The 14,277-nt window shown below is 30.5% G+C and overlaps 1 protein-coding gene across 5 annotated transcripts in view; it reads left to right on the top strand.

Annotated features, from left to right (window-relative positions):
• Positions 1-14,277, top strand: part of LOC143244508 (clathrin heavy chain 1-like) — a 59,209-nt gene that overhangs the window by 40,448 nt on the left and 4,484 nt on the right. For all 5 annotated transcript variants that reach the window (XM_076489319.1, XM_076489320.1, XM_076489318.1 and 2 more), the window contains 2 exons: positions 7,398-7,514; positions 13,782-13,955. In XM_076489319.1, the coding sequence (XP_076345434.1) occupies positions 7,398-7,514; positions 13,782-13,955 (291 nt within the window). The remainder of the gene's footprint in view (positions 1-7,397; positions 7,515-13,781; positions 13,956-14,277) is intronic.

Raw genomic sequence — 14,277 nt, 5'->3', positions numbered from 1 at the left:
CTGTCTGTACAACATCTGAAGACAATTCATTCCATAGGTCAACCACCTTTTTGGGAAAAAAAAAACACAAAAAAAACACTCGCAGCTGAAGATGACTACTACTCTGCTAAACTTTGTACTTATATCCTGTAGTTTTATAATCCTTGTTATTAAATATTATAAATATTGAGGCATCAACATTATCAATTCCTTTTACAGTCTTAAATACTTCAATCAGATCTTCTCTAACTCTTCTTTTTTCAAGATAAAACAATTTTAAGGATCTTAATCTCTCCTCATATGACTATTTTAGTAACCCTCCTCTGAACCCTTTCCAATAATTCAGTGTCTTTCTTAAGAAAAGGAGCCAAAGATGAAGCAGATATTCCAAACATGGTCTAATCAATGACCTATACAATAAAATTATATTCTTTTTAGATTTGTGTTAAATATTTCATTAGATACAATGTAAAATTTTCCCCTATCACTAGCAACAGCACACTGTTTGGATGCCATTAGAGACTGATCATTCATTACACCAAGATCTCTTTCTTTTATGAGATGGTTAAGGTTATTTTCATCCAAATTATACTGGCAAATATAAATTATGACAACCAACATGCATTATCTTGCATTTATTATAATTAACTCTTATATGGTGGCCATCATCAATTGATGCTACTACCTACAACATTCCTGCTGTTTAAGGGTTAAAACCAATCTGCCATTTATTTGCTAAACTCACTAAATGATCTAAATCCTTTTGTAAATCGGCAGCATTTTCTTCACAGCTAGCAACACCCAAGACCTTAATATTGTCTGCAAATTTCAGTAATTGATTGACTATTCCTTCATATATGTCATTGATGTAAACCAAAAAGAGCAAAGGTCCTAAGAGTAAGCCATGCAACATTAATTCAGTTCGACTGAACTTCATTTGTAAAATATCTGTCTTCCATCCAGACACTCTTCTATCTAATTTACTAACTTATTCCCCACGCCTATAAAGATAATGTTTTTTTTACAAGCCTTTTATGTGGCACCTTGTTATTTTTTTTCTGAAAATCCAGATATACTAAATCTACACCTTCACTCTCATCTACATAAGCAGTAACCTTTGCAAAGAATGTCAAAAGATTTGGTAAAATCATGTTGACTATTCATTAAAATTCTAAACTTTATTAAATGAATTTGCAAAGCATCTTTTTACAGACTTTCCAAAACTTTTCTCACAATTCATGTAAGACTAATGGGTCTATAATTACTGGGATGATTTGTATCATCTCCCTTGAATAAAAGAGGCACATTAACTAACTTAAAATCCACTGGTACCTGCCCACTCTTCAAGTGCTAACAAAAATAGTAGTAAGTGGCTCACATATCCAATCTTTAACCTCCATCAAAACCTTTAGGGAAATATCTAGCCCAGGAGCTTTATCATTCTTTAAACTTCTTAATTTTATTTTAACAAGTTTAGAATTTATGCAGTTGTCTTGTTCAGCATTGTTTTCATCTATCAAAAGATGAAGGATACTGTTTAAGTCTTGCTTAATTAAAAAAAATAAAAATTAACCAAGCCATTTTATAATCATCAGATACAAGCCTTCCTTTATTATCCCTCAAAGGTTTTATTCCCATCCTAAATGTACTTTTAAAAAAATCTTTACTCCTAACATTTTTCTTTTCAGCTAAATTTGTTTCACACATTCTTTTGGATATCTTAATTTCTTGTTTGACCAACTTTCATGATCTTCTGTAATGTTCTAAATTTCCTGTAATACCAGTCAATTTAAATTTCTTAAGTTTGTAATTCGTTTTGTTAATTTTATCTCTTAAACTCTTTGTGAGCCAACCTAGTTTTTTTTTACTTTTCAGCTACCCTTTTCTATAAGGAATATATTTGTTTTGAATATTAAAATTTCTTTCAAAACTTTAAATATTTGCTCAGTGTCTCCAAATAACTCAGCTGCCCAATTAACAACAGATAATTCTTGTCACATCTCTTCAAAATTTGTTGTTTTTTTTTAATTTATGACCAAAGTATCATTTCTTATCTTCATATTCAGCAAAAGATTGAACTTAATATATCAATGATCACTTGCACCCGGATGTTCTCCAATTTCTACCTTCTAGGTCATTTCTGTATTTGAAGTTAACAATAAATCTAAAATGGCATTGTTTCCAGTAGGTTCCTTGACTGCTTGGTGAAGAAGGTCATCCTGAACAGTTTCCAAAAACTTTCTTCTTCATGGTTTGACTCAAGCATTTCCCATTTTCTTGGATTGAAATTAAAATCACCCATAATTATGACTTAATTAACAGCTGAAATCTGAATCTCATTGTGAAATTTCTCCTTAACTTCATCAGTATAATTTAGTGGTCTGTAACAAATTCTCATTAAAACCCTTTTCCCTTTATATCCACTAATATATTGTATTGCATGAAAACTAAGGACAAATATGTTTTAACAAATAAAGTACTGATTTAAAAGTCTACAAAATTTGAATATCCCAGTTCTTTGTCACAGTGCTATTCTCCTTCTTTTATCGACTTTTATCAACAGTGATACTTAAATGAAGAATTAGTTTACTGAGTAATACATATCCCAGTTTCCATAACAAATCTGTACTTTTTTTTTTTCCCGCTCTGATTATTCATAAAGTGATCCTTATTATACTAGAAAGAATGGGTTAGAAGATAGTAACCTAAAAACATTCTCAAACCAACATCTAATTCAACTGCTGTTTGCTGTAAAAGTGAAATGATATGTCATGTTTGTTAATTTTACAATTGTAAAGTGGTGTTGTGTATAGTAAACAAACACCAATAGCAAAGGAGTAGACAAGATGTTAATCATTCTGTAAGGTTGAATCTTACAGAAGGTTTATTATAATGAATGTGTGTGTATGAATTGTAAAGGGGTTCTGAAATACTGCAAACCTGCAAGTCCATTTACATGTTCTCCACAGTGCAGCATTCAGGAAGATGTTTCAAAACAGTGGTTAAAATTCTGTCAACAATGGGTTTAGCTGTATCACTATCTTTATCATAATAATCAAATATCAGCAGTGTTAGATATAGTAGTGTTAGTTCAACATCTGTATAATAATCACTGAAAAGACAGCTATACAAGTCTTTAGCAGCTGAAGAACTTAGAACATGAAACAGAAAAAAGTATCAACAAACTATGTAGTTCAGGGTGTGCATCCACTCCAAACTGTGGAGAAACCTAACTTTTTAATGTTACTTGAATCTCTTGATGCTAAATACTTAGTGTTGTCAAGGAAAGAATTAAGTGAGAACCTTATCCTCAAACTGTATACCAGAATTCAAGAATCTGCTATTTATCAACTTTCTGTGTCAAATGATGTGGTCATTACTTTTGGCATATAGACCTTTAGAGCAAATGACCAGTACCTTTTGCTTGACTGTTTATTTCATAAACCAACACTGAGTTTCAAAAAGCTATATTCTTCAGAACCATGAATGTTCACTAATTCACACAGCTGAAGTTATAGCTCAAGTTATTTTGTATTCAGAAAATTAAAATATCTTAAATAAAGTTAAAGAAACAGTGTTAAACAACACTTCTGACTGTATGAAAGCAGTTAGTAATATGGATTAAAGTTGATACCATGCTTTGTCTATACCTTAAACTTAATTATTAAGGAAGGAATAAATGTAGGATGAACCAAGTAATTGCTGTTTTAATTTGTCAGAGTAGGTACATCAAAGGGCTATTGTTTTGTAAATAAACTAAAATGATGTGGTTTACCAGAACACAAGCTGAGTCTTTATTTTGAGACTAGGTGGAGCAGCATTTATACCATATTGAAGAAACATCTACAGCAATGACTCATACATGACATTAGTGGAATTTGATAAACCAGAGTTAATGGCAGAATTAGAAATGAGTAATGTGGAAAAGCTAAATAAATTTTGACCTCTTTTCAAAACTTAACTCAACAATGAATCTTACTTTACCATATCAAGTTTGTTACCTACTTTGTATCAGTTAAAAATCCTCCTAAAACCATTAAAAGTTGACTCAGGAGCAGTATTGCAGATTAAACAAGCAAAGCCTGAGAATTTTGAAAACATATCTGCTGCTATTGACTCTGACATTCTGATGAAATTGTGCTTTCTGGATGTGATGCTTAAAGATTTGTTATTTTTGAATGAATATGAGAAAAACAAAGTGTATAATATGATAAAGGTTGAAGTTATTCAACTGTTGACACCAGTTTGCTATTCAGTAGAAATTAATAAAATTAGTCCATTTGGAAAAGGAAACCTTCATGTAGTTTCAGTGCTCTTGAAATTCAAGAACTATCAATGAAGAAAAAGTCCACCTGACTTAGAGCTGCTGATGTCTGTTTACAAAAATAAAAATGTGTCCAGAGTACAGAACTCTTCTGAAATGATTGGTGAAGAGGATGTGAGTTGATACATATGATTATTCACTTTCTATATCTAAAAAGCAACCGATTGAGATTGTGGGCACAAAATGCCCATTTGTACTTGCAACTTAACAGATAGTAGTTAAGTATCTGGTATTTTCAGCAACCAGCATTTCTGCTGAAAGGTTACATAGTAGTCATGTAAGTTTTTTCTTGAATGCCAGACAAACCTCATTTGATTCAGAAAATATTAACGTTTTCTTGCTGTTTAACTGTTAACTTTTGTTTTTTTAAGAACTAATCATTAAACTTAACAGACAGATATTAAATTATAATTTTCAGTAAGGATTTTGGTATTCTGATATTTAAGTTATATTTCTAATGCATAATTTGCATTATATTTCTTATTTTATGTAATTTTAAATAAATTATAAATGTTCTTTTAATACATTGTATTATTTTGAAAAGGCTTCTGAAAGGCAAATAATTATTTTACCATTTCTAAACTTTAGACAGTGCAGTTGTCTTGTGTGTGTGACACATTCTCATGTATAAAATTTAGGATTAAAACAGTAACTTAATTTTATATAATTATATATTCTTGAAGTCTGAAGACAGGGTTTCCTCTGGCATTTGGTATTTTTACCATTTGATAAAATTTTTCAAACACATATTATATGGTAAATTTTTTATGTTAATTCTGAATATACTCCAATAATTTTAACCCACAAATATTTTAGAATTAATATTTTGCCATTTTATGGCATTCATTTAATGTAATTCTTGAAGAAAAAAAATTGTATTTTAATTTCCATATAGTTGAAGAAAGCTTTGCCTTTAAACAAAATTACCCACTTTTCAGTTTTTTTTTGCCAATCATTGCTTTAAAATATATTGTTCATTCCCCAATTTTCAAGACTTCCCTTAGTGTTTGTAGAGGTCTTAAATCTTGTTTAAAATCTTGTTACAGTACCATATCAAGTGGTTTGTTCATATGCTAATGAAAAACACTATAAAGAAAGATTGAATATAATTGTATACTATTAATAGAACAAGAATTAGACTATCACGGAATGGAGTAAATGTATATATTTAATTTTTTTTGTAGTTTTTACTATTTTAGCTCATTTTGGTTGTGAACTATAAACATATTTGAAAGCTGCACAATTTTTTTTGAATGAAAAGAGGTCAGATAACTTTGGATAGGGTAAGCTTATACACTTGATACATGTGTTAAATGAGTAACGAAGAAACCTTTTACAAGTTTAACAGTTACAAATGCACAATGTTTGGAGAAGATTTTGTGATCATCAGATGCAATTATTTCACTTAGACACATAAGTGAGATACGCTGTAAAAATGAAGATATTATATTACAGGAGATTTTTTAAGGTTTAATAAAGGTATCTTGTTGATGACTGGTTTTTTATCTAAAATTATGGTGTTTTTACTATTTTCATAGATGTGCTATGGTTTAATGAGTTGTAAAGTTTGTAAGCATGAGTTTTTTTTATTATGTTCATCAAATTACTATATTGTTTCGAATAACATTTGAGTCCTGAATAATAGTGCAGAGAGGAAAATGGATTTTTTTTTCTTCTTTTTTGCTTCATGTCATGTGATCTTCCAGGCAGCTGGCTATTGAAAAGTTAGGGAGTAAAAATGTGCATACACTTTATAAAATTGTATGTTTGTTGATAATAAAATGAACATGTTGTAATGTTATTTTATCAATCATCTGAGCAAACTTGCTAGTTGCAGACTGGTAACCTGCCAATTTCTCTTACATTCACTGGAAATGCTCCTACTTTGAGCTTCAAATGGGCCAAAACCTATATGCTGCTTTACAAAACAACTCTCAACAGGGTACAGGGTGCTATAATTTGGTGGCCTAACTTGCTCTTGCTTGACTTCCAGAAATTAATGTGAGTGATACTCGCAGATTCATCAGGTAGGCAAGGTGGCCAAAATTTTTCTCAAGTAAACAATACTGGCAGATTTCGCTACCTTGTCAGCCAAAATTATAATTGTACAGTCATGCGTAAGTATTGTGGAAAGTGCATGAAAATAAATAATCATACATGTATGATTATTTGAAACTCTTTAGTAGATTAAAGCTACAGTTTGGCAACATTATATTCTGAATATGGTAAGGAAGAGCAAAATATTCTGATTACTGAAATCATTATGAAGTATTATTTTCATATTCATTTAATTCAAAGTATATATAATCATGCAATATTAACAATGTTTGGAGAAGATTTTGTGATCATCAGATGCAATTATTTCACTTAGACACATAATCATGTAATATTAAGCTTGTTGGTGGATGGTGATAATAAAAATTGAATATGTCCCTATCATTTTTTTACAGTATATAGGTGTTGTGTTACTACATGTTAAAAAAACAATGTTGGCTGCATAGTGGGGATGTTTAGTTGGTGTTTGCAATTGATTTGTTAAGTATTACATATATGTAAAAATAATTCTGCAGCCAAAAAATATTATCCAAATAAACTTTAAAGATAATCCACAGGCACCTTTTATTTTTACTTTTTGGTTGTATGGACATTCCAGTCAAGATTTGTGTGTGTGTGTGTACTAATAGTTTTATTGATTAATGAGCCCATTGATTAGATAGTCCCATTAATCATTCAGCTCTATCAAGGAGGAAATTAGGAAACGTTTAAATGAGATATTTTATGTTAGAAAGTGAAATGCTTTTTGAAAGTGGTAATTAAGTTTATTATGGTGTGTCATTCTTATGTGAATAAAATTTAATTTGAAATTTTGCAAAAGCAAAAGTTATTTCATTGTGTTATTGTCTCTCTCCCTCTCATATATATTTTATTTAAATGTCAATAATGCTCCACAAAAGTCAAATCATGCTTAAAATCCACTTACTTTATGTGTACTTTGTTCTTCTGTATTTTCAGTGAGTATTATGAAGTAAAGGTTACAGTAACTTTGTAAACACAATTAAAGAAGTTAATTAAGAAAATATGTTTTTTAAATTAGGTGCATGTTGTTGAGCTTGGGTCACACAAGCCTGGAAACTTTGCCCCCGTCTTCCACACAGAAACATTTGATTTCCAAGATCCATGGGGGAGGTTTGATTTTCCTGTTTCTGTTCAGGTAAGTTACTTTATTTTAACTACTAAAGATAGTAAATTAATACCAACATTTTTTCATCTTGAAATAAATCCCCCACAATGTCTTAAGTTTATACGGCACATAAATGCATGATACTCATATAAGGTTGTTTCATGCCTGCTGTTGAGCCTTGTTTCTTATATTTTATTTGTTTTTATATGTTTCCTTATCTTCCATTATTTTGTTGAATTTTCCTAAAGCTCAAACTCGTATTCTCTTATTGAGGATGTTTTAATTTTTGATTTAAATGGAACAGAAAAAACATTGGAACATTTTTAGGTTAATGTAAGTGCAAGCTGTAATATTTTATTGCACTAACTGTAATTTATTAATCTGTTATATAAAGATAATTTTTTTATAAATAGTTTTGTCATGATTAATTTCAACAACAGATGTTGACTCGTACTGTTGTGTTTTGATATAAAATTCCTACAATTTTATTTTCACTCAGTTTCTGACACATTTATGAAATATATATATTTCGTTAACGGTAAGATTTCCTGACTTCATGCTAATTTTTAATCAGTTATTTAATGTGTATTTTAAACATTGTACTTTCTTTTGTGAAACAAAACACTGTAATCAGTGAAGGTCAGAAAGTATTATGAGGTGTACTTTCACAAAATGAATATAATGAGTAAAGATTAGAAATTATTACAAGCTCTGTACTTTCACAAAATGATCATACTAATGAATATTAAAAGGTATTACAGTTGGTATTTCTGATACAATTAATTACATATCTTCACTCGCCTTTACAGCTAATCTTTATTTAACTGCCCTCTAGTGCACAAATTTTACTTGCCACTAGCCTTGAACTCCCATTTAATTCCAGATTTAAGTATCTGACAGTTCTTCATCAATAGGAGTACTCCACACTTTCCTATTACAGATGACTCCCTCTGTGCAGTTAAATCCAATCTTCAATTCTTGATTTGCTGTGAGTATTAATACTTAGTGCTTTATTTCAGACATTTTTTCTTTAGTGCAATTTGAAAATATTCAGTTGCTGATATTTGCATTTCAAAGTATTGTTTACAATCCACTATCAAGCTGTTTTTCTATACTGGATTGTAAATTCTGTTTCACTTTCAATTACCAGTAGTCTTTGAGTATTTTTGAATTCACAGTTTACCATTACAACTACTTTGGCTATTGATGGTACTGGCATAGAAGAGTATGTGACAATGGCTGCAGGCACTGCATTACTGGCAAATGAAGTGTTGGCTGTAGTTCATCAGGAGATGGCTTCTTTCACATAGGCAAAGGGATTTCCCGATCTAAGATAAATTCTGCCATTATCTGGGGAATTTGATCAGAGTGATGCAAACTTAAATCCCACATCTTTGGCCTCAGGAAGAGTTAGGTCTTCATGCCAACCATTTGGTACTACATGCTGTTTGTTGGGCAATGGCTCCTTTTCAGTCATCTCTCCAAGTGTTGGGAACTTGTTTTTTTGTAGTATACGACAGCTGTTCAAAAAACACGCGGACTGATGTCATAAAACAAAATGTACTTTATTTAGAAGTTACAGGTCTGGGACCCCTTCAAAGTACTCTCCTCCCCAATGCACACACTTATCCCAACGGTGTTTCCACTTGTTGAAACAGTCCTGGTATGCTTCTTTTGTAATGTCCTCCAGCTCCTTCGTCGCATTTGCCTTAATCTCAGGAATCATCTCAAATCTTCTTCCTTTCAAGGGTCTTTTGAGTTTGGGGAACAAAAGAAAATTGCAAGAAGCAAGGTCAGATGAGTAGGGGGGGTGGGGAAGAACAGTGATCGAGTGTTTGGCCAAAAACTCACGAGTTCTGCGTGGCACAAATTTCGCAGCAATGCAGTGCATCTTCAATTTATCGGTCAAAATCTCGTAACAAGATTCAACTGATATCCCACACTCTTCAGCAAGCTCCCTGACAGTCAAACGTTGATTTGCCCGCACCAGTGTGTTGATTTAGTCGACGTGTGGGTCGTCAGTTGAAGTGGAAGGATGTCCAGGACGCTCATTATCTTCAATGGACTGTCGACCATCCTTAAAACGTTCATGCCACTTGAAACATGCCGTACGCTTCATAGCAACGTCACCATAAGCCGTGTTAAGCATAGCAAAAGTTTCAGTCGCAGATTTTCCAAGTTTAACACAAAATTTCACAGCAAGTCGTTGCTTCTTCAGGTCATTCATTCTGAAATCCGCCAAACGAAAAAAATCGCACTTCACTTAAAACCGTGTAGCTAATACACAAATGAAGATATCTGCAATCAGGAAATGGCGTTGTAATCAGCTGATCTGTGCGAACCTAGCGACATCAAGCGGATTCCCCTGGAACCAACTGGAGCCGCGCAATTCAAACAGTCCGCGTATTTTTTGAACAGACCTCGTATATTAAAGTAAGTATATGGGTGTGTTTAGCTAAGGATTTTTCTACAGTAGGTATCTGTGACTTATTGGTGATAAATTAGACAATAAATGCACAGCACACATTCTACTTATCTTTAGATAATACACTTTTTTGAAACAACTTAAATATATGTACAAAATTCTTTACACTATGGAGATCATAGTTGTATCCTAAACACTATATAGTTTTTTCTTCTCGTCAAAAGTCTACTTAGGCCAATCAATTGCTTTAAAATTTAGTTGACAAGCCTATCTATTTTTCTCTCTCTTTCTATCACAATAGCATTTGTGTATAGTTCACTTATGTAGTTGTTGAGTTATCACAGTTGTATCCTATACTACCAATAATTTTCTTTTTTTTTGAGCTTCCAAAATAATCATCTGCCTTTTGTCAAAGTCCACTGAAGTGAGTTCAATTACTATAGAGCACTCTTTGACAAGACAGCTTATTCTCTTTATCTCTTTCAAAATTGTTAATCTCTAATACATATCAAATGTTAGGCCTTTTGGTCCTACAATGGTTAACTTTACATTTAACTTTCTTCAGACTGATCTTCTCTTTCACATGACTTTACTTTTTTTTCTCTATTTTTGCTTGTCTGATTGCCGTTATTCATATGGCTATCACTTAGGCCTTCTAGAAATATCTATAGCTTCAAAATCAATGCAATGCAAACATAAAGCAAATTAATAATACTACTTGCATTAAACAGTTTTCTATAACTTCACTTAATATGATGAGTTTATGAAGGTACAGCTTCTAATACTAATCTTCACTCATTATGACCATTTTATGAAAGTAAGACTTGTAATATATAATACCTTCAATAAATATAATCATATTGTGAAAGCAGAGCTTGTGATACATTCTAATTAGTGTGGTCATTTTGTGAAGGCAAAGACTGTAATACTGTCTAACTTTCACTTAATGTAATCATTTGTCAAAGTATAACTTGTAATGCTTTCTAATCTTCACTCAAAATGATTGTTTTGTAAATGTAAAGCTTGTTATATTAGTTATTCAAAGCTATTGGCAAGCAAACATATGTTCACTAGAGGAGACTCAAATAAAGAAAAGTTGTAACTGTGAGAAAGGGTAAGTATATATCAGAAATATATTTTCAATGTATGAGAATATTAACTTATGCAAAATGCTCATGATTTGAGAAGGGATTAAGTATTAAAAATAGTACCTTTATGAAATTTCTCACTAATGGTGTATGGGAAAGTATTACTGGCTATACTTTTAGGAAATAATTGTATTGAATAAAGGCTAGAAAGTTGTACAAGTTCTACTTTCATAAACTGATGATGTTAGAAAGTATTATGAACATTGCTTCAATAAAGTGATCATAATGTTTGAAGTTAAGAATGTTTGAAACTTAAGAATCTGCACTTTAATCAAATGATTATATTGAGTCAATTTGATTTTCTTATTTCTTTCTTTATTCATTCTGTAAAACAATTTAATCTTTGTATGTTTGATTTGTTTTTAATGATCTGCATTATTGAAAGTAACCTATACATCTCTGCTCATTAGTGGACAGATTGTTTCAAATAATAAACTTCTTTGTCTTCACCATATCTATCAAATTAAGAAAAGAGACATTTAATACCCAGATTTGCATTTGCTATAATTCACAAAAATCATTTTACTTAACTGACATGTATCAAATCCAAGAATGGACTTGGAACTTTTATAATTTTGTTACTAAATTTTGTTAGTTTTAATGATATCTAAATGCTATATGTAGATACATTTAAGGAAGCCAAAAACTGCCCAGAAGTTCTTGAACTCAAGCACTCTGTGAAACATTACCATAAGCAATTGTATTGTTTACATTAGCAGTATGGGAAACAGCTAATAGGCTCATGCTATGATTTATTACTTTTGACACAAGAATCACTGCTTCAGAAGGTACAGAGTTCTGAAATAAAACTGTGAAATTAAAAAAACAAATGTAAAATGTTTAACTTTAGAAACTATTATAAGTCATTTTAAATTTTGATCAATATTGCAGTCAATTTAGAAGAAATAATGTAGTATTTACTTTATTTCATATTTTCAAACCATTCCTTTTACTATACATTTATGACTTTTTACAGTTAGTGTTAGTCTAGAGAATATAACAGATAAAACATAGTTTTATGATAATAATTTGATATTCGTTTAAAAGGTTTATAAAGGCTATAAAAATAAAATAGGAAAACTGTAAGGTGGAAAGAAGTAATTTTATTCTTGTCATAAAAACTGCTATTCATTTAAACTTACTCATTAAACAGTTTAGAAATTTAGAGACAAATCTTTAATAAAAGAAATATGTTATTAAAAATTTGATTTGTGTGTATGTGTGTAGCACATTTAGTGTCTATTAAAAGCTTGTCATATTTTGTGAACACACTTAATGAACTCAGAGTTACAGTAATTATTTTAAAGTATAGTTTCACAAATCTCAGAGTCAATTAATTTGATCAAGCCTGTGAAGTAATGAATAAAAAGTTATAAAATTTAATGTAAACCTATATTTTAACCACAAAACATTTTCAAAATTTTTGTTCTTTCTGTAGTCATGATATTATCATAATTATCTTACAGAGATCCTGGTATGGAGCAATAATTCAGTCTTCATTATCAGCATTATTGGAACAAAATTAGTAAAATATGTGTCATCACACATAATGTCATGAATTTCTTCATGAACATTTTACTGATGAGTATAGAAATTCACATTTAGTATTACTAAAATATTAGTAAGTCTGATTTGGATGAAACTTCACAGAATTTTTCAATGTTATCAGGAGAAGTTCTTAGTTTCATTACAATTTGGTCTCTTAAAAAAATGTATTTAGAACATGAGTCCTTTTTTTCTTCAAAGAAACAAGGAAATAATAGGTTTATATATCATCAAAATGAACAATGTCATAAAATAGACCCTTGCTAAAATTAAAAAGTAATAGGATCCTATTTTATAAAAAATTTTTTCTAAATTACTTTCTTAATGGAAGATGGTACTTCTTTCTTTTTTTAATAATGTACACTAATTTTGTACATTTATTATTATTAACAAAATTAACTTCATTTAATAAAAGTTATAAAATTGTGCCAAAGTGATTTTAATGTAGAATTTCACAGTGGGTCTTTCTAGTGGTAAGCCATTGTTATATTTCAGAAGTAAAGTGATATTTTGAAGAATCCAAGTTTGTGTATGCTATGAACTGTGATTGTCCTGTGGCCTCGTAGATCTGCAAGTCCTTTTCCTTCACAAGGAGTTTGTTGCATGTAATTTTACAGGACTTTTTATAGTAATTGTTTTTGTAAGTTATAGAAATATATTTTAACTTCAGTATGAGTATGAAGTGATCAAAAACAAAGAAAATCATGATTTCAAAAAATTTCCAAATGGAAAATTGACTTATCATGGAGAAAGTCTGAAACTTTATGAAAGGAAATGAAATGTTAGGATGCAAGTTACATAAAGAAAGACTGATAAAGAGATAGGCTTTCTCATCAGAATATGAAGAAAGATTTTGTAAGAAAAAATTAGGAACAAACCTAAAATACAGAAGAACATTAAGTTGGTTGTCAAGATATAGTCAGAAGCCTGAGAAATTTCATGAATTCAGCTTGCCAAGATCCTGAATGCTTATGTAAAAAGCTAACTCTCTCTCTATTTTAGAAGTGGAACTTTTAAAAAGAAAATTATTTTTGCACTGACCCGCTGGGAGGCCTGACAAGATTTTGTTGTAAAATCTTATTGCATTACGTGTAAGTGATTATGTGTAAACATTTTAAGTTATAACAAGGTATAGGGAATAACAAAATTAATATAAACTACTAAGAAACTATTTCTTAGGTAAGCAGTCATCTTGGCCTTGTGTATGTAACTACAAAGTTTGGAAGTATCTACCTGTTCGATTTGGAGTCTGTGGCTCCACTCTATACTCAGGTTATCTGCCCAGACATTGTTTTTTCTGCTGTCTTGAAACAAGATACCCAAGGAATTCTGGCTGTAGCAAGAAATGGACAGGTTTGTTATTCATTCATGTTGACTTATACAAACATATAAAACATTTTGTTTTTGTTTATTGATAATAAGATACACACAAACCGTGTTCATTCTTGTTCACCCATACCAATATACATACAAAAAGTGAAAAATAAAAACATTTGCTTAAAGATTTTGAGAAATGTATATACTGTGAAAATTAAATTATAAATGGAAAACAAAATTGTTTCTAGAAAATATTGAACATAAATGTGCAGAACTGAATTTTTCAATGTCAAGTAATGGACAAACTTTTTTTTGCTAATCTGGTCATTGGTCTTTTGGTTTTTATTTATAAAATTTA

This window comes from Tachypleus tridentatus, chromosome 2, assembly GCF_004210375.1.
Source record: "Tachypleus tridentatus isolate NWPU-2018 chromosome 2, ASM421037v1, whole genome shotgun sequence".
NCBI classification, from domain to species: domain Eukaryota; kingdom Metazoa; phylum Arthropoda; class Merostomata; order Xiphosura; family Limulidae; genus Tachypleus; species Tachypleus tridentatus.
Note: the sequence above shows the minus strand (reverse complement) of the source record. Positions and strands in the feature narration are given on the sequence as shown.